The 21,184-nt window shown below is 39.0% G+C and overlaps 1 protein-coding gene across 1 annotated transcript in view; it reads right to left on the reverse strand.

Annotated features, from left to right (window-relative positions):
- The window catches only part of LOC311297728 (NACHT, LRR and PYD domains-containing protein 3-like), a 50,837-nt gene that overhangs the window by 23,244 nt on the left and 6,409 nt on the right, over positions 1-21,184 (reverse strand). The window contains exons 5-6 of the mRNA XM_084420148.1: positions 16,903-18,630; positions 14,346-14,417 (exon numbers count right to left, since the gene is read on the reverse strand). Coding sequence (XP_084276274.1) covers positions 14,346-14,417; positions 16,903-18,630 — 1,800 coding nt within the window. The remainder of the gene's footprint in view (positions 1-14,345; positions 14,418-16,902; positions 18,631-21,184) is intronic.

The raw sequence follows: 21,184 nt of genomic DNA on the forward strand, positions 1-21,184 counted from the left end.
CGGGTTGTCTAGGCTCCCGCCTTCGACTGCCGCCCGATCCACTTTGCACCGGCCCCTTACGGTCCCTCCTGCAGGTGGTGGGTCCACGGGAGGGTGGCCCCACGTCACTCCTTCGGGCTGAGCCCGGCCGGACCCCATGGGGGGAGGCCCGACCACCAGGCGCTCGCATACGAGCCCCAACCCCGGGCCTGGCTCCAGGGTGGGGCCCCGGCTGCGCCATACCGGGCGACGTCACGGTCCTCCTTTTTTTGGGCATCATAAGGGGTTTTGAACCGCTCTTAGTCTGACCCGTCGCCTAGGACCTGTTTGCCTTGGGTGACCCTACCAGGGGCATATAGCCCCAGACAACATAGCTCCTAGGTTCATTCGGGTACTCAAAAACGAAACGTTCAGAATGAATAAACTTTTAGTAAACTACAGAGCAGTGCGAGCGGGAAGCGGCGCACCTCACGTGGGCAGGGCTTATGCTCTGAGAACGGACACTGCACTAGTGATATAAAATGCACACACAAAGGTCTGTTAAATTAAGCAATACTTTTAAGGTAGTCTAATATTTTTCTGACTAACAAATTACAGACACAGTGAAGGGTAGATTAAAAAAAAATAATAATAATAAAAAAATAATAATAATTAAATAAAGAAAAACAAAATTTAAATAAAGAAAAAACGAAATTTAAAAAAAGAAAACCGAAATTTAAATAAAGAAAAACGAAATTAAGTTAAATTAAAAGCGAGATTAATTCAGATTGATAATAACTGGTAAAAAGGCTAATACATTTTGTTTCTATTATTCTATTTTTCCACAATGTCAAAGCAATGCAGCTTAACCCAAAACACAAGCACAGGCATGCAAAACATCTCCAAGTCCTTGTATGAAAGGATGGGTTTCAGTTTAGACAATTTTATTAATTGATAAAAATATGATTTCACAACGGCGTTAACTTGACAATCAAAGCGTATTTCAAAGCGTATTTCAGAATCGAAAAATACTCCATGGTTCTTCACATAACTATGCATATTGTTGGACAATAGTCCATAATTTCACCATCACACACGTCATCACACTCCAAAGGAAAGTACAGTTGTAAATCATCAGCATACAAGTGATAAATAATATTATTCTGCTTAAAAATGGACCCCAGGGGTAACATGCATAATGACAACAGAGTCGGACCAAGGATTGATCCCTGAGGAACCCCCCCCCCCAAGAAATAGTTGCGGATGCAGAGACATAATTTCCAATTTTAACAGAGCATGTCCTGTCATGCAAATAAGAGGAAAGCCACTTAAGGGCTACACCACTGATCCCTACATAATCTCTGAGGCGTTATATTTTATTTATATATTAAAACTGCGTGATCTAGAGTATCGAAGGCTGCACTTAAATCTAACATCATAAAGGCAACACACATCATTTGTAACCTTTAACCCTCTGAGGTCGAAAAACGCGCCGGCGCGTTTTGCTGGATTTTCTTCACATTGTAGCACTTTAAACTTAAATTACTCCGTCATTTATGGTCATACAGAAAAAAGAAATAAAAAAAAGAATCTGTGATATTTCTACTTTTGTATGCGTCCACTTACAATCAAATCAAAACATTGTGCTTTTGTAAAATAAAGAAAATAAACAGGGTGTGCGTTCTGCCTCTCCGTCGCGGTGAACTTTTTTTTCTTGAGCACGTCTATAAACTGAAACCAAACTCAGCGAATACTTGTCACACATTTATGAGCCATATACCTTTATAAACATTTAAGTGTGTACTTTTAAATGATCGGATTCAAACTGAAAACAAATATTCTCTGTTTAAGTAATTTGTATAAAACCAACAAGATGTCCAGCTTCTCAAACGCTTCCTAATTTTTTTTTTATTTGACCACGCCCACTCGCGCAAAAGATATTCACATGCAAATCTCCACATGGAACGCGAACGCGCTCATTACCTCAAAAACAAAGCACCAAAACACTTCATCAGTCTCTGCTTTTCGTCGAGATTGAAAGACGCGCCGTGAGCTTACGTTGGATTTACATCAGAAGAAGAAGAACGCGATTTGAAGACAAGAAAGATGTAAGGTAAGAAATCCTTACATATTAGTTTGTTATTGTTGCATAAATTTCACATTGCAGTTGAACTGTTGCTAGATATATGGTGAATATTATAATATTTAGACCCGTGTTTACTGTTACTGTGTTTGTGGATATCTGCTCAACCGTAGATATGTATATGGTAACCATAATGTTTTATATTTGAGCGCGATCGCGTTTGAATGTATCATATTTTGGATCGTTTGAAAAGCAAAACGCACCAAACGGCTTCATGTTTTTACTATTATCTCATTTCATATCATCATAACGAATGAAAACATTTGAAGTAACATGATAATCAATATATTTTTCTCTAGCTTAGTTGTTACTGAAATCTTTTGGAAGATTTATATGCTGCTATAGGTTATTGTTATTATTTTATGCAGCCTACAAGGCACAACAAACCTTGTGTTCATTATATTATATATTGTTGGAAACATTTGTGTGTGTGTGTGTGTGTGTTTTCTGTGAATTTTAAAAAGCAATTTTAACCAGAAAAATCTAAAATGTATTCCCAAAATCGTGCAGGCCTTTCTCTTGATATCAGTATGTTCACTTTTTTTTTTCTTTCAGGGCCCAGATGCCACTGAGTCCTGCTGACTTCAACATGAGTCTTTGTACATGAACATGGTAAAGTGAAAATCAAACACCTTGGAAATGAAAGGTATGTACAATGTTTTTAGGAATGGCACAAAGGTCTCTTTCTTTGGATCATTGTTTTCAAATGAGTGCTTTTTTGTAATTTGTTGTGTATATTTGGATTATGTTGTGTTGTAAATAAATCCAAACAGTCTAAAAGCTAGGGCTGCACGTTTTCAAGTTTTTCATTAACCGTTAACCGAGGCCCTTAGCGGTTAATACTCGGTTAACCATAGTGTGCGCGCCGCAACCCCGAGATAGGCGTAATTTGCGGGTGGGACATGTCCCCACCACTTTTGAAACATCTCGCGGCACAAATGTACCAATACAAATAAACAAAACATCTCCAGTTAACTAGCAGAGCATTCATTCGTTCGTTTTTAAAATAAGAGGCGATCTAGGAATAAAAAACTGTACGAGAATAGTCGGCCTTCACTGAAGAGCTATCTTCACAGGTAAGAAAAACTGTTTAATAATTATTATTATATTATGATATAATAATATTATATTATTATATTAATTATAATTCACCTGAATATTCACCAATTCACAAAAATAGGTCTTTAGCATTCACTAATTAATAGTATCAAACTGTTTTTGGCCAAGTTGTAATTCGTTAAATCAAAATGAGGGAGGGAATTAGTACGTGTCCACGATTTATTAAAACGAGTGAACAAATAAGTCGTCGTAACAACTAATTATTTAGATCAGTGGACAGGGCGCATAAGAACAAACAGAGAGTGAGAGAGCCCTGGCCACGCGCGCGCACTCTCACCGCCTTCAAACAACACGAGCGCTGTATTGCTCTCTCTCCCTCGCGCATATCAACACAATAGTAAAAGGTCGGAAGACCGATTGTGTTTTATAGATTAGTATTTTGTTTATATAAAGTGTTTGATTAGCAAATACATGTTTAGGAAATGCATAATACAAATTGTATGTGTTAATGTAACGGTAAACGGACTCTGCGGGTAAAACTGTTGTGATGAAACTGCGCATGCGCGGGGTGAAACTGCTGGGGTAAAGCTGTGGCGCGGATACTATGTTTGTTTCTGGCTCGCGCACAGCCTTCACTCTCGGATGCGCGCTTTGCCGCTTTCTTTGCCCGCTTCATATTAGAAAACTGGTCATGACTACTTCTTGTGGACATTACAAATGTCTGGGAGCGTTCTAGCGGTCTTTGGTGGTGCAAAAATGTATTACAACTAAATTCAATGCACGCCATTGACGCCACTTAACCGAGCAAAATGTTTCACTCGGTTACGCAATTTTTAACGGTTAATCGGTTAACCGGTTAACCATGGACACCCCTACTAAAAGCCATTCTTTTTTAAATCTCCTCATTCTTTGTGCAAGGTTGGTCAGAATGGCAGGACTTGATAGCTCATAATAGGGCCATTAGGGAGTGTCTTTGTCTTTCTCAGGTGTGAAAAGCTTACATATTAATGAGGTGATCCGCCCCTCCCGCATAAAGCTTTATCACACAAAACCCGTCGTAAAAATTTTAAATCAATATATTGTCTTCTCTGAATGAGCAGTCAGGGTGATTTTCACATAGTTTTAGAGCAAATATTCTAGGCTATGTCATACAATTTTCAAAAGTCTTGTGAAGAAATAATCAGTATGGGTTTCATGGCCTTATTTCAGTGAGAATTTCTTTTTGTATTTTCACAAACCACGCATAAATGTCATTATCTCAAAACTACAAACTTTTACACACATGCTGCTGATATATTATTGTAGCAGAGTTTGTGATGAATACAGTGTAATCAGACTTTAGCCATGAAAATGTCACAAGTAACAGAAATAACCACAAATGTCAGAGCATGTCAGAACACCTCCAGGCCCAGAAAACAGCTCAGACCCCAGAGGGTTAATAATGCTGATTCTATGCTATGTTTGGTCCTAAATCCAGCCTGAAAAATATACATTGTTATTTACAATAAAAAAAGTCTAAGTTGATTATGGACAACTTTCTCTAAGATCTTATTCATAAAAGGCCATTTCGAAAATAGGTCTAAATTTTTTAAATCCTGTGAATCCAAATTATTTTTAATATAATATAAATATAATATAATTATTATATATATTTTTTAAGACTGGCTCAATAACAGCATTCTTAAACCCTTATGGTACAGTTCCATAAAATAAACTACTATTGATAATCAATAATATACGTGGAGCAATAGCGTCTACAACCTCTTTAAACAATCACGACAGGAGAACGTCATAGAGTGAGGTAGTTGATTTTAAATGCATTATTATCTTTTCCAATGAGCTAATGTAATTGATTCAAATTTACTTATAATGAATCCGTTTCATTTTTTATCGACTACAGCATTGCATACAGGCACAATATTCAAACAAATAAGAGTTTATTTGCATTATGTGATCTAATTCGTGAAAAATATGAAGATCTAGCGGCTCCAACAGCGTTTTGATAGGTTGATAGAGATGCTCTAAGAATATCATAAGATACTTGCAATTTATCTTTCAGCCACTTAAGATCTGCATGCTGACAAACCCGCCTCAGATTCCATGTTACATAATTTAGCCACGGCTGTTTTTTTTACTTTTTGACATCTCATTTTAAAAGGCGCAACATTATCCAAGATCTAAGAGCAAACATGATTAAAAGAATTTACCAATTCATCAGGTCCCACAACGGGCAATGCTGTAGGCTCAGTGTGAAGGGCTAATTCAGTAAAAGCAGTTGAGAAAGCACTAGGTGTAGAAATAGTGATAACCCTGGAAAAGAATGATGGAGTCCATTTGTTGCAGAAGTAAAATTAAACCTAATAGGCATATGGTCCGAGATGGCCATTTCTTCAACACAAATATTTTCTATCGTTATCCCCAAAGAAAACACCAAGTCAAGTGTATGCCCATGATCGTGTGTTGGTCCAGAGACACATTGGGATAAGTTAAAGGAATCAACTAAATTCAAAAATTCTTTGGTCATGGACAACAGACATGAATATTAAAATCACTGTCAGTAGATGGAACAACCACAGATAAAAACTCATCAAGAAAATTCTTATTATAACCAGGAGGCCTAAATATCAAGGCACAAAACACTGGCGAGGGGCAAGTCAATCTTCATTAATTGAGCTTCAAACCTCTTGGAACTTTCAACAGGCAGTAACTTGCACTTCATCATGTTATTAAAAATAACAGCCAAGCCTCCACCCTGACGATTACTCCTCGAAGTACTTAAATAGACACATACTAGTGTGGTCATGGACTTTGGTCATGGACAACAGACATGAATATTAAAATCACTGTCAGTAGATGGAACAACCACAGATAAAAACTCATCAAGAAAATTCTTATTATAACCAGGAGGCCTAAATATCAAGGCACAAAACACTGGCGAGGGGCAAGTCAATCTTCATTAATTGAGCTTCAAAGCTCTTGGAACTTTCAACAGGCAGTAACTTGCACTTCATCATGTTATTAAAAATAACAGCCAAGCCTCCACCCTGACGATTACTCCTCGAAGTACTTAAATAGACACATAATAGTAATTCAGGATGAATGTTTTGTTGACAACTGAGTGTGCGTTTAGCAAAGCCATAAGCACTGTGGTCGACTCAACGGACCGATTAGAGCAGTGACCTCAAGCTCACAGTTTTGCTCCAACCCTAATCAAACACACCTGATCCAGCTAATCAAGGTCTTCAGGATTACTAGAAACTTCCTTGCAGGTGTGAGTTGGAGCTGGTTGGAGCTAAACTGTTCTTAAGTTTCTTAAGTTTCATCAAGACTCCAGCCCATATGCCTCGGCCTCCAGAGCACATGCATCCAGTTACCTGACAAACTTTCATCGGTGGCTGAAGCATGCATGCTTGTTCAGCGAACAATTTCAAGTTCAAATCACGGCTGCACATATCCAAAGCCGTAGATCGAAGGCTTAGCAACGAAAGGCGATCATAGATCAACTGTGAGCAATCCAAATGATTGATAAAACATAAAAGTATAACAAACAAACAAAAGACAGACATCCTAAATGTGGAGCGACGGCAAGCCAACACACAGCCTGGCGCCACCTTGGACGTAATCTTAATAATGTTTGTCACCTCTCACAGCACTCAGATGTATTAACATTGTATTAACACCAACATAAACGATGGAGTCCCCAGTCGGAGCACTTTCCAGCACCCCTCCCAGAGACTCCAAGAAGGCCGGGTACTCTGCACTGTCGTTCGGCCCGTAAGCACAAACGACAGTGAGAGACCTATCCCCGACCCGAAGGCGTAGGGAAGCGACCCTCTCGTTCACCGGGGTAAACTCCAACACATGGCGGCTGAGCTGGGGGGCTATAAGCAAACCCACACCAGCCCGCCGCCTCTCACCATGGGCAACTCCAGAGTGGTGAAGAGTCCATCCTCTCTCGAGCCGTGCGTAGAGGTGATCCCAACTATCTCTAGTCGGAATCTCTGAACCTCACGCACAAGCTCAGGCTCCTTCCCCGCCAGAGAAGAGACATTCCATGTCCCTAGAGCTAGATTCCGCGTCCAGGGATCGGGTTGTCTAGGCTCCCGCCTTCGACTGCCGCCCGATCCACTTTGCACCGGCCCCTTACGGTCCCTCCTGCAGGTGGTGGGTCCACGGGAGGGTGGCCCCACGTCACTCCTTCGGGCTGAGCCCGGCCGGACCCCATGGGGGGAGGCCCGACCACCAGGCGCTCGCATACGAGCCCCAACCCCGGGCCTGGCTCCAGGGTGGGGCCCCGGCTGCGCCATACCGGGCGACGTCACGGTCCTCCTTTTTTTGGGCATCATAAGGGGTTTTGAACCGCTCTTAGTCTGACCCGTCGCCTAGGACCTGTTTGCCTTGGGTGACCCTACCAGGGGCATATAGCCCCAGACAACATAGCTCCTAGGTTCATTCGGGTACTCAAAAACGAAACGTTCAGAATGAATAAACTTTTAGTAAACTACAGAGCAGTGCGAGCGGGAAGCGGCGCACCTCACGTGGGCAGGGCTTATGCTCTGAGAACGGACACTGCACTAGTGATATAAAATGCACACACAAAGGTCTGTTAAATTAAGCAATACTTTTAAGGTAGTCTAATATTTTTCTGACTAACAAATTACAGACACAGTGAAGGGTAGATTAAAAAAAAAAAATAATAATAAAAAAATAATAATAATTAAATAAAGAAAAACAAAATTTAAATAAAGAAAAAACGAAATTTAAAAAAAGAAAACCGAAATTTAAATAAAGAAAAACGAAATTAAGTTAAATTAAAAGCGAGATTAATTCAGATTGATAATAACTGGTAAAAAGGCTAATACATTTTGTTTCTATTATTCTATTTTTCCACAATGTCAAAGCAATGCAGCTTAACCCAAAACACAAGCACAGGCATGCAAAACATCTCCAAGTCCTTGTATGAAAGGATGGGTTTCAGTTTAGACAATTTTATTAATTGATAAAAATATGATTTCACAACGGCGTTAACTTGACAATCAAAGCGTATTTCAAAGCGTATTTCAGAATCGAAAAATACTCCATGGTTCTTCACATAACTATGCATATTGTTGGACAATAGTCCATAATTTCACCATCACACACGTCATCACACTCCAAAGGAAAGTACAGTTGTAAATCATCAGCATACAAGTGATAAATAATATTATTCTGCTTAAAAATGGACCCCAGGGGTAACATGCATAATGACAACAGAGTCGGACCAAGGATTGATCCCTGAGGAACCCCCCCCCCAAGAAATAGTTGCGGATGCAGAGACATAATTTCCAATTTTAACAGAGCATGTCCTGTCATGCAAATAAGAGGAAAGCCACTTAAGGGCTACACCACTGATCCCTACATAATCTCTGAGGCGTTATATTTTATTTATATATTAAAACTGCGTGATCTAGAGTATCGAAGGCTGCACTTAAATCTAACATCATAAAGGCAACACACATCATTTGTAACCTTTAACCCTCTGAGGTCGAAAAACGCGCCGGCGCGTTTTGCTGGATTTTCTTCACATTGTAGCACTTTAAACTTAAATTACTCCGTCATTTATGGTCATACAGAAAAAAGAAATAAAAAAAAGAATCTGTGATATTTCTACTTTTGTATGCGTCCACTTACAATCAAATCAAAACATTGTGCTTTTGTAAAATAAAGAAAATAAACAGGGTGTGCGTTCTGCCTCTCCGTCGCGGTGAACTTTTTTTTCTTGAGCACGTCTATAAACTGAAACCAAACTCAGCGAATACTTGTCACACATTTATGAGCCATATACCTTTATAAACATTTAAGTGTGTACTTTTAAATGATCGGATTCAAACTGAAAACAAATATTCTCTGTTTAAGTAATTTGTATAAAACCAACAAGATGTCCAGCTTCTCAAACGCTTCCTAATTTTTTTTTTATTTGACCACGCCCACTCGCGCAAAAGATATTCACATGCAAATCTCCACATGGAACGCGAACGCGCTCATTACCTCAAAAACAAAGCACCAAAACACTTCATCAGTCTCTGCTTTTCGTCGAGATTGAAAGACGCGCCGTGAGCTTACGTTGGATTTACATCAGAAGAAGAAGAACGCGATTTGAAGACAAGAAAGATGTAAGGTAAGAAATCCTTACATATTAGTTTGTTATTGTTGCATAAATTTCACATTGCAGTTGAACTGTTGCTAGATATATGGTGAATATTATAATATTTAGACCCGTGTTTACTGTTACTGTGTTTGTGGATATCTGCTCAACCGTAGATATGTATATGGTAACCATAATGTTTTATATTTGAGCGCGATCGCGTTTGAATGTATCATATTTTGGATCGTTTGAAAAGCAAAACGCACCAAACGGCTTCATGTTTTTACTATTATCTCATTTCATATCATCATAACGAATGAAAACATTTGAAGTAACATGATAATCAATATATTTTTCTCTAGCTTAGTTGTTACTGAAATCTTTTGGAAGATTTATATGCTGCTATAGGTTATTGTTATTATTTTATGCAGCCTACAAGGCACAACAAACCTTGTGTTCATTATATTATATATTGTTGGAAACATTTGTGTGTGTGTGTGTGTGTGTTTTCTGTGAATTTTAAAAAGCAATTTTAACCAGAAAAATCTAAAATGTATTCCCAAAATCGTGCAGGCCTTTCTCTTGATATCAGTATGTTCACTTTTTTTTTTCTTTCAGGGCCCAGATGCCACTGAGTCCTGCTGACTTCAACATGAGTCTTTGTACATGAACATGGTAAAGTGAAAATCAAACACCTTGGAAATGAAAGGTATGTACAATGTTTTTAGGAATGGCACAAAGGTCTCTTTCTTTGGATCATTGTTTTCAAATGAGTGCTTTTTTGTAATTTGTTGTGTATATTTGGATTATGTTGTGTTGTAAATAAATCCAAACAGTCTAAAAGCTAGGGCTGCACGTTTTCAAGTTTTTCATTAACCGTTAACCGAGGCCCTTAGCGGTTAATACTCGGTTAACCATAGTGTGCGCGCCGCAACCCCGAGATAGGCGTAATTTGCGGGTGGGACATGTCCCCACCACTTTTGAAACATCTCGCGGCACAAATGTACCAATACAAATAAACAAAACATCTCCAGTTAACTAGCAGAGCATTCATTCGTTCGTTTTTAAAATAAGAGGCGATCTAGGAATAAAAAACTGTACGAGAATAGTCGGCCTTCACTGAAGAGCTATCTTCACAGGTAAGAAAAACTGTTTAATAATTATTATTATATTATGATATAATAATATTATATTATTATATTAATTATAATTCACCTGAATATTCACCAATTCACAAAAATAGGTCTTTAGCATTCACTAATTAATAGTATCAAACTGTTTTTGGCCAAGTTGTAATTCGTTAAATCAAAATGAGATAGGGAATTAGTACGTGTCCACGATTTATTAAAACGAGTGAACAAATAAGTCGTCGTAACAACTAATTATTTAGATCAGTGGACAGGGCGCATAAGAACAAACAGAGAGTGAGAGAGCCCTGGCCACGCGCGCGCACTCTCACCGCCTTCAAACAACACGAGCGCTGTATTGCTCTCTCTCCCTCGCGCATATCAACACAATAGTAAAAGGTCGGAAGACCGATTGTGTTTTATAGATTAGTATTTTGTTTATATAAAGTGTTTGATTAGCAAATACATGTTTAGGAAATGCATAATACAAATTGTATGTGTTAATGTAACGGTAAACGGACTCTGCGGGTAAAACTGTTGTGATGAAACTGCGCATGCGCGGGGTGAAACTGCTGGGGTAAAGCTGTGGCGCGGATACTATGTTTGTTTCTGGCTCGCGCACAGCCTTCACTCTCGGACGCGCGCTTTGCCGCTTTCTTTGCCCGCTTCATATTAGAAAACTGGTCATGACTACTTCTTGTGGACATTACAAATGTCTGGGAGCGTTCTAGCGGTCTTTGGTGGTGCAAAAATGTATTACAACTAAATTCAATGCACGCCATTGACGCCACTTAACCGAGCAAAATGTTTCACTCGGTTACGCAATTTTTAACGGTTAATCGGTTAACCGGTTAACCATGGACACCCCTACTAAAAGCCATTCTTTTTTAAATCTCCTCATTCTTTGTGCAAGGTTGGTCAGAATGGCAGGACTTGATAGCTCATAATAGGGCCATTAGGGAGTGTCTTTGTCTTTCTCAGGTGTGAAAAGCTTACATATTAATGAGGTGATCCGCCCCTCCCGCATAAAGCTTTATCACACAAAACCCGTCGTAAAAATTTTAAATCAATATATTGTCTTCTCTGAATGAGCAGTCAGGGTGATTTTCACATAGTTTTAGAGCAAATATTCTAGGCTATGTCATACAATTTTCAAAAGTCTTGTGAAGAAATAATCAGTATGGGTTTCATGGCCTTATTTCAGTGAGAATTTCTTTTTGTATTTTCACAAACCACGCATAAATGTCATTATCTCAAAACTACAAACTTTTACACACATGCTGCTGATATATTATTGTAGCAGAGTTTGTGATGAATACAGTGTAATCAGACTTTAGCCATGAAAATGTCACAAGTAACAGAAATAACCACAAATGTCAGAGCATGTCAGAACACCTCCAGGCCCAGAAAACAGCTCAGACCCCAGAGGGTTAATAATGCTGATTCTATGCTATGTTTGGTCCTAAATCCAGCCTGAAAAATATACATTGTTATTTACAATAAAAAAAGTCTAAGTTGATTATGGACAACTTTCTCTAAGATCTTATTCATAAAAGGCCATTTCGAAAATAGGTCTAAATTTTTTAAATCCTGTGAATCCAAATTATTTTTAATATAATATAAATATAATATAATTATTATATATATTTTTTAAGACTGGCTCAATAACAGCATTCTTAAACCCTTATGGTACAGTTCCATAAAATAAACTACTATTGATAATCAATAATATACGTGGAGCAATAGCGTCTACAACCTCTTTAAACAATCACGACAGGAGAACGTCATAGAGTGAGGTAGTTGATTTTAAATGCATTATTATCTTTTCCAATGAGCTAATGTAATTGATTCAAATTTACTTATAATGAATCCGTTTCATTTTTTATCGACTACAGCATTGCATACAGGCACAATATTCAAACAAATAAGAGTTTATTTGCATTATGTGATCTAATTCGTGAAAAATATGAAGATCTAGCGGCTCCAACAGCGTTTTGATAGGTTGATAGAGATGCTCTAAGAATATCATAAGATACTTGCAATTTATCTTTCAGCCACTTAAGATCTGCATGCTGACAAACCCGCCTCAGATTCCATGTTACATAATTTAGCCACGGCTGTTTTTTTTACTTTTTGACATCTCATTTTAAAAGGCGCAACATTATCCAAGATCTAAGAGCAAACATGATTAAAAGAATTTACCAATTCATCAGGTCCCACAACGGGCAATGCTGTAGGCTCAGTGTGAAGGGCTAATTCAGTAAAAGCAGTTGAGAAAGCACTAGGTGTAGAAATAGTGATAACCCTGGAAAAGAATGATGGAGTCCATTTGTTGCAGAAGTAAAATTAAACCTAATAGGCATATGGTCCGAGATGGCCATTTCTTCAACACAAATATTTTCTATCGTTATCCCCAAAGAAAACACCAAGTCAAGTGTATGCCCATGATCGTGTGTTGGTCCAGAGACACATTGGGATAAGTTAAAGGAATCAACTAAATTCAAAAATTCTTTGGTCATGGACAACAGACATGAATATTAAAATCACTGTCAGTAGATGGAACAACCACAGATAAAAACTCATCAAGAAAATTCTTATTATAACCAGGAGGCCTAAATATCAAGGCACAAAACACTGGCGAGGGGCAAGTCAATCTTCATTAATTGAGCTTCAAACCTCTTGGAACTTTCAACAGGCAGTAACTTGCACTTCATCATGTTATTAAAAATAACAGCCAAGCCTCCACCCTGACGATTACTCCTCGAAGTACTTAAATAGACACATACTAGTGTGGTCATGGACTTTGGTCATGGACAACAGACATGAATATTAAAATCACTGTCAGTAGATGGAACAACCACAGATAAAAACTCATCAAGAAAATTCTTATTATAACCAGGAGGCCTAAATATCAAGGCACAAAACACTGGCGAGGGGCAAGTCAATCTTCATTAATTGAGCTTCAAAGCTCTTGGAACTTTCAACAGGCAGTAACTTGCACTTCATCATGTTATTAAAAATAACAGCCAAGCCTCCACCCTGACGATTACTCCTCGAAGTACTTAAATAGACACATAATAGTAATTCAGGATGAATGTTTTGTTGACAACTGAGTGTGCGTTTAGCAAAGCCATAAGCACTGTGGTCGACTCAACGGACCGATTAGAGCAGTGACCTCAAGCTCACAGTTTTGCTCCAACCCTAATCAAACACACCTGATCCAGCTAATCAAGGTCTTCAGGATTACTAGAAACTTCCTTGCAGGTGTGAGTTGGAGCTGGTTGGAGCTAAACTGTTCTTAAGTTTCTTAAGTTTCATCAAGACTCCAGCCCATATGCCTCGGCCTCCAGAGCACATGCATCCAGTTACCTGACAAACTTTCATCGGTGGCTGAAGCATGCATGCTTGTTCAGCGAACAATTTCAAGTTCAAATCACGGCTGCACATATCCAAAGCCGTAGATCGAAGGCTTAGCAACGAAAGGCGATCATAGATCAACTGTGAGCAATCCAAATGATTGATAAAACATAAAAGTATAACAAACAAACAAAAGACAGACATCCTAAATGTGGAGCGACGGCAAGCCAACACACAGCCTGGCGCCACCTTGGACGTAATCTTAATAATGTTTGTCACCTCTCACAGCACTCAGATGTATTAACATTTAAATTAAATTAAAATTAATATTTAAAAAAAGTCTAAATATAAATGTTTATATACATACATTAAAAAAGCATATATTTGAAACTAAATTTCTCACACAAATATCAACAAACAAAAACGGTTAAGTAGATCACAAATCAGGTCAGATAACTGGAGGGTTTAAAAGCTGAAGTGTGACACTCATATTATTTGTTAAACCATTCATTTATAATGTTTAAGTAAGAAATATTATAATGTTTTAATAGTGATGATTGTTCTCAGCGTTGCTTACCGAGCGTATCTAGTTGCTGTAACCACAGGCAGCAGCTTCTGAAGAACTTCATCTCCAATGTTCTGTGTGACACTAATTAAAAAAAAAAAAAAAAAAAAATGCTAATTATTAATGTTAAAGGAGAACTCCGGTCAATTTTAACATTGAGCTCATTTTTTTGTAAATTTGGAGTGCTGTCAGTACAGAGAACAACGACAAAAATCGGTGTTGCCTACACCGTGTTATCCTTTTTTTTAAATTTGCACCCTGTTGACTTCAATGGAGCAAGTTTTAAACCTGCTTTTAGCCTCTTAACATCCTTGATGTGTCATTACAAGTGCACAAGCCATGTGAGTGATTCCTTCAGAGTGAACACGGGTGAATCTGACTGCAGTAGATGTGAAATATTTTAATAAAAGTGATGTTAATTCAGCCAGCGCACATACCTGTATTTACTTCCTGTTTTCGGTCGAAGTCCACAGTAGTCGATTGTCGATTTCACGCGCATAGGTTTAGTTACCTATGATCACGTGCGTGAACTTGACAATCGACTACTGTGGACTTCAGTCAACAGGGTGCACATTTTAAAAAGAGGATAACACGGTGTAGGCAACACCGATTTTTGTCGTTGTTCTCTGTACTGACAGCACTCCAAATTTACCAAAAAATGAGCTCAATGTTAAAATTGACCGGAGTTCTCCTTTAATAATAATAATTAATATCATAAGTAAATAATACATTACATACCTTACTAAATAACCTCAATTTTTTTTTTTTTTTTTTAAACACTGCTTTATAAAGGTGAATAAAAAGTGTAGAAGCTACTAATCGTATTCAGCCAACACAGATTTGTTTTTGTTATTTGTTTTTCTTGTCAATGTCATTGTGGCAGGTCTATTAGTCTACATTTACACTACAACACTATTTTGACATATCAGATTTTTTGTCCTGTCTGTTGCTATGGTTATCCCCAAGGTAGAAAAAAAGTATTTTTGTACCTGCGTCAACAAATTATTTGCAGAAATTTTAAGCACTGGAGTTTGTAGGGTTATAACTTGTTTATTTACCAACTTGTTTAATAAATAAAATATTTAATAATTTACCTAATTTTATTATAACGGGAAATCAAGCGCACGAAATGTGAATCATTGTGAAAAATAAAAATGCCACAAAATTGAAAATATTTCCATTTTAAACAATGAAGGCGAGCAATTGGATATCATATCACACAAGTCATGTGCAAACTTTGCGTGAGAGTTATGCCGGTGAAGAAGTCTCAAACCCCAGTCAATTATTCACTACAGAAACAGACAGTAAAAACTAACAGAGCTTTTGGCATCTGACGCTGCATTAACTGCGCATATTCTCGATGAGAGCTTAATCTAATTTATTTTCTTAATACTTCTCCTGTGGCCCATAGTGAAAAAATGCGTATTTTCATGAATCAAGAAGTATTTTGTGTTAAACAAGTTGTTTTTTAAATGAGAAGTAAGCTAATCTAATCTCTTATCCTCACAGCGTGTCAGTTATGCGGTGATGCGCTATGAAATCATTGTGGGACAAATTAATTGTAATATTAATATAATGATAAAAGTAGCCTTATAATAATAATAATAATAATAATAATAATAATAACAAAAATTTAATATGGCCCGTCTGCTACGCCACTGTGAAGAGCTAAACGACTACCAGGAACGGCATCAAGGCCATTAACTGTTTTATCAAGTATTCTTTGGCCGTCCGCGTGATGTAATTTTCATTATCAAGAGGATCCGCTTGCAGCCCAATTTTTCTGATTGCGCAAACAACGGTCAAATGAGTCTACTTTGAAAGGCTCGCGCACTCAACTGGAAAATGAAGTTACACGGGTCCTTCTGAGGCTTGTAGACTCGAGTCCTCAGCACTAAACACTAGAATGAGACGCTCTAGTAAGTATGCATGGCTACGTTACACATGTTCCCATCTGACTGTCACAGCACAAATATACTATTAAAACTTAATTCAGGAAAAATACTTTCTATTAAATTCTTTATATTAACAGGCTTTTTTATTAATGCAGTACAGTGAATGACAGCCATCTGTGTCCCAGTGATTTACATTATTCAGTTTAGTGTTCAGTGATTAATTTACACAGAAACAAAAGATAACATGTATGCCTTCATCTCTGAATACATTATTTGTGTCTTATATTTCATAATGAACTCAGATAAACTCAGTGCCGACTCGTTTTTCATCAATTCTTCTACATGAATTGGAATGTGTGCAAAGGATTGTGGGAGATTGAAGACAACGAAGGATACACTTGATGCATCCTTCAAAATGAGCTGAATTAAAGACAAAATGAAGTCTGTCTTCAAAAGATCCTTCAAACTGAGACGGCCTTCAGAGGCGCTTGATGACGTGGCAGTCGAGATATGCAGCCTTACTAGGACACAGCCACGGTTTGAGAAACACCCGCAAATTATCTACAACATCCCAGAAATCAGTCTGTGCCCCGTGATTTAAACACCTCTGATCACTTAGTTTCTCTTTGATCATAATGTTTTAGACTGTAATGATTGCACTCAGTGTTACTTACCGATCATTTCTGTCTCCAATTAATCTCTTCAGGTTAAACTCCTGCAGTGTCTTCTCTGAGGACAACAACACAAACACTAAAGCTGACCACTGAGACGAGGAGAGTTTCACATTGCGTAATCCTCTACGGCTCATATGAGGTTGAGCTTCGTTCACTAGAGAAAGATCACCCAGTTCGTTCAGACAGTGAAACAGATTGATGTATTTATCTGGAGAGAGATTCTCACTGATCTTTTCTTTAATATAGTCAACTGTTTTCTCATTGTTGTGAGAGCTGTTTGCTGTCTGTGTCTTTAGTTCTTGTAAGAGACTCTGATTAGACTTCACTGACAGACCCAGAAGGAAACGAAGGAAAAGGTCCAGATGCCCATTTTTACTGTCTAAAGCCTCATCCACAGCTCTCTGATGGAGATCAGATAGTGAAACTTTGTCTCCATTAGTTGGTTTGGTAATCTGATCAAACACATTGATGTTATTGTTGATAAAGGAGAGATGCACATACAGAGCTGCTAGATGTTCCTGAATGCTCAGATGAACAAAGCAGAAGACTTTCCCCTGATACAAGCCCAACTCCTCTCTGAAGATCTGAGTGCACAATCCTGAGTAAACTGATGCTTCTGTCACATCAATGCCACACTCTCTCAGGTCTTCCTCATAGAAGATCAGGTTGCCTTTCACAAGCTGCTGATAAGCCAGTTTCCCCAGTTTGACAATCATGTCTTCATCTTTCACTTTCTTCTCATAGTCCTTCTCATGTTTGATGTTGGTCTGAATGAGCAGGAAGTGTGTGTACATTTGAGTGAGATTCTTGGGAATCTCTCCTCTCTCTGCTTCACTCAACATCTTCTCTAGAACAGTGGCTGAGATCCAGCAGAACACTGGGATGTGGCACATAATAAAGAGGCTCCTTGAGGACTTCAGGTGTGAGATGATCCTGTCGGCCAGACTCTGATCACTGATTCTCTTCCTGAAGTATTTCTTCTTCTGTTTGTCACTGAAGCCTCGTACCTCTGTCACTCGATGGACACACTCAGAGGGGACGAGATCCGCTGCTGCTGGTCTGGAGGTGATCCAGATGAGAGCAGAGGGAAGCAGATTCCCCACAATGAGGTTCGTCAGCAGCTCGTCCACTGAGGCTGATTCAGTCACATCACACAACCTCACATCACTCTGAAAATCCAGAGACAGACGACACTCATCCAGACCATCAAAGATGAACAACACTTTATACTCATCACTGGATATTTCCATTTCTTTTGTTTCATGGAAAAAGAGATGAAGAAGATCTGAAAGACTGAGTGTTTTGTCCTTCATCAAGTTGAGCTCTCTGAAAGCAAGTGGAAATATGAGCTGGACGTCCTGATTCTCTTTCCCTTCAGCCCAGTCCAGGATGAACTTCTGCACAGAGACTGTTTTCCCAATGCCAGCGACTCCCTTTGTCAGCACAGTTCTGATGGGTTTGTCTTGTCCAGGTAAAGGTGTAAATATGTCACTGCATTTGATCGGTGTGTCCTCTGTTTCTGCTCTCCTGGACTGTGTCTCAATCTGTCTCACCTCATGCTCATTATTGATCTCTCCACTTCCACTCTCTGTGATGTAGAGCTCTGTGTAGATCTCATTCAGGAGTGTTGGGTTTCCCTGCTTTGATATTCCCTCATACAAACACTCAAACCTCTGTCTCAGATTTGATCTCAATGTGTTGAGGACTTCAGCAGGTTTAGAGTCATGGCTGTAAGATTAAAATACCACATTATTACACAAGTCAGAGAAGTAAATAGCCATTAATTACAGAATTATTTGTTTGCTGTATTACCCCTGGTTCACACAGGACGCCGAAGCGACGCGGAACGGAAAATCACGCGCGGTCTGGCGCCTGCCTGTTCACACTAGACGCGAATTCTCCGCGGCGGACTACAAGCGCTTCTGCTCAGTTGTTGTTTAGTTAGAGCTATTTTTTTACATCATGGGTAAGTAAATAACCTCGTAAAATGAATACACCATGTTTCTGTAACCAAGAAGTTTGTACACTTCTTGTATTACTTTTTGTTAATACTCGCGGTATTTTAATTTGAAAATTGCTTATATTTTGACAATTGACCGGATGTCTCGTGTTTTCTTGGTGTGACTTCCTGCCGGAATGGACGCGGATCACTCGCGGCTCGCGAAAAAAATAGACCAGACGCCGAAACTGGCGCTTCACGGCGCGGGCCGGCCGCGACGCGCCGCGGCGCACCGCGTCTGGTGTGAACGACACCATAGGTTAACATGGGCGCCGAAAGGAAGCGGCCTCCGTTCCGCGCCGCTTCAGCGTCGCTTCGGCGTCCGGTGTGAATGGGCCGTTATGGGACAAAGGCCTCGTTTACACTGCAGGTCTTGATGCCCAATTCTGATTTGTTGCCTATTTCTGATATTTTTGACTGTCTGTTTACACGTTCTTTAAATTGTGACCCATATCCGATTCATGTGTTTACACTTGCCATAGGCTACTATCTGAAACACATCATGCATGCTTAAAGGGTTAAATTCTCTTGCACAGATCAAGCGTGCCGCACAAGCCCTGAAAAGTGAAGTCAAAGCGTCTCGATCGCCCCCCGGTGACTGGTCCTAGTATAGGTCATAAGCCCCGCCTCCCCGTGTTATTCAACAGGACGTGAGACCAACTAAACAATTAAATTACACTTCAAATATCTTTTTTCCAAAGGTGGTTTCTTTCATTTGCTGTCGTTTTTATCACGCTGATGTAAGTTCAAACGTCTGTTTCAAAAATAAGTTGGCTTTTAGTTAGTTACGCGACGCTATAAAAACGGTGTAACGTCATGATTGACAGCTGTGATTGACAGGTTCTCTGAGCGAAGTAGTCACTGAAGCACCAACGGACAATTTTTTCGGGATCTTCGGAGGACTGAGGAGATTGTATGTACTTTATTTTAACAAGCTATTGTTTATTTTCTTGTCATACTGCAATAAATTTTTTAAAAAGTGCACTCAGGGAGAGTGAGTTCTGCGAGAGTGAGGGCAGAGCGTTGATTTCGCGGCTTTACTTCCTGCTCACTACTGCGCAGGTCTGGTCCCGAGATCGCTACTGCGCAGACTCAAGTTCAGTTCGGCTTCAGTTCTCACCAATGGAAGAGAGCGAAGGGGCTTCGTCCATCTTTTTTTACAGTCTATGGCACAGATGGACGAACACAAAATATGCTTCATGCTCAGCGATATGCGAAGTTGCCAAACACCACTTTTGAATAAGAAACAATGTCTATAAAACTCGTTAAAACTCCATGAATCACAAGCGTATCGGTGAGAACACTCATTAAAACAGCATACACACACCCGAACTTGACTGCACATCACATATTTGACATTATTGATACTGCTTTCATTCGTAATGCAACAGACTGATCTACGGGACATAAATTAAGCCTTAAATTAAGGGGTTATTGGGCTGTTCACTGTCATACAATAAAGAGCCTGCACAGTGACAGGAAATGGAAATGAACACAAAAAAAACTGCCTAGAGCCTGTACTTACACAACACTGACAGTGGAGTTGCGCTGAGGAGTAGAGCAGCTGTGGACGATTTCTTTTTCTTTTTTGAACGGCTGCGGACGAATTCTTTCTATTCACACACAATATGACGTCACACTCTGCGCGTATGTTTTAAAAATATAATTGAACATGTAAATAGTCCTAACACTTTTTAAATAGCCCACTTATAGTGTTTATTAAAAATAAATTACTAAATGCTTAAAATATTTTAAATTTAATACTTATAATACTTTATATACTTAAAAATTTTCATTACATTTACAATCCTGTGAAAACACTTTCCGTGCCCCTGTCCACATTCCTCTCCTACGACACAATGTTTTGTCGGACCATCCGTCCCTTTGCAGATGTGCGTCGGGGTTTCTCTCGTTATTAAACTGCGGAGACGTTGCCTAATGCCTCAGAAAATCCGATCTGCCTGTTTACATGACAGTCGCATTGGCACATATCCGATTTATTTCCACATATGAATAAGGCCTGAAACCGATCTCGAAATATCCGAATGCATGCGCTTTATTCCTGTTTACACTGTCATTGAACACATCCGATCTGTGTCACATATGACATTTCTCTGGGCGCATGCTTGTGCGGCGACCGGCAGCAGGTTCTTTTCGGCGTCCTGTTTTATGTTTTTAATGAGTCTTACTCAAGTCTTTTATGTTTGATCGTTCACGACTGTCATGAACAATTGCTTCTGAACATTGCACTATTGATCCAAAGAAAAAAATGGAGCTTTTAAT

The sequence above is a fragment of the Rutilus rutilus genome (assembly GCF_951802725.1).
Source record: "Rutilus rutilus genome assembly, chromosome: 9".
NCBI classification, from domain to species: domain Eukaryota; kingdom Metazoa; phylum Chordata; class Actinopteri; order Cypriniformes; family Leuciscidae; genus Rutilus; species Rutilus rutilus.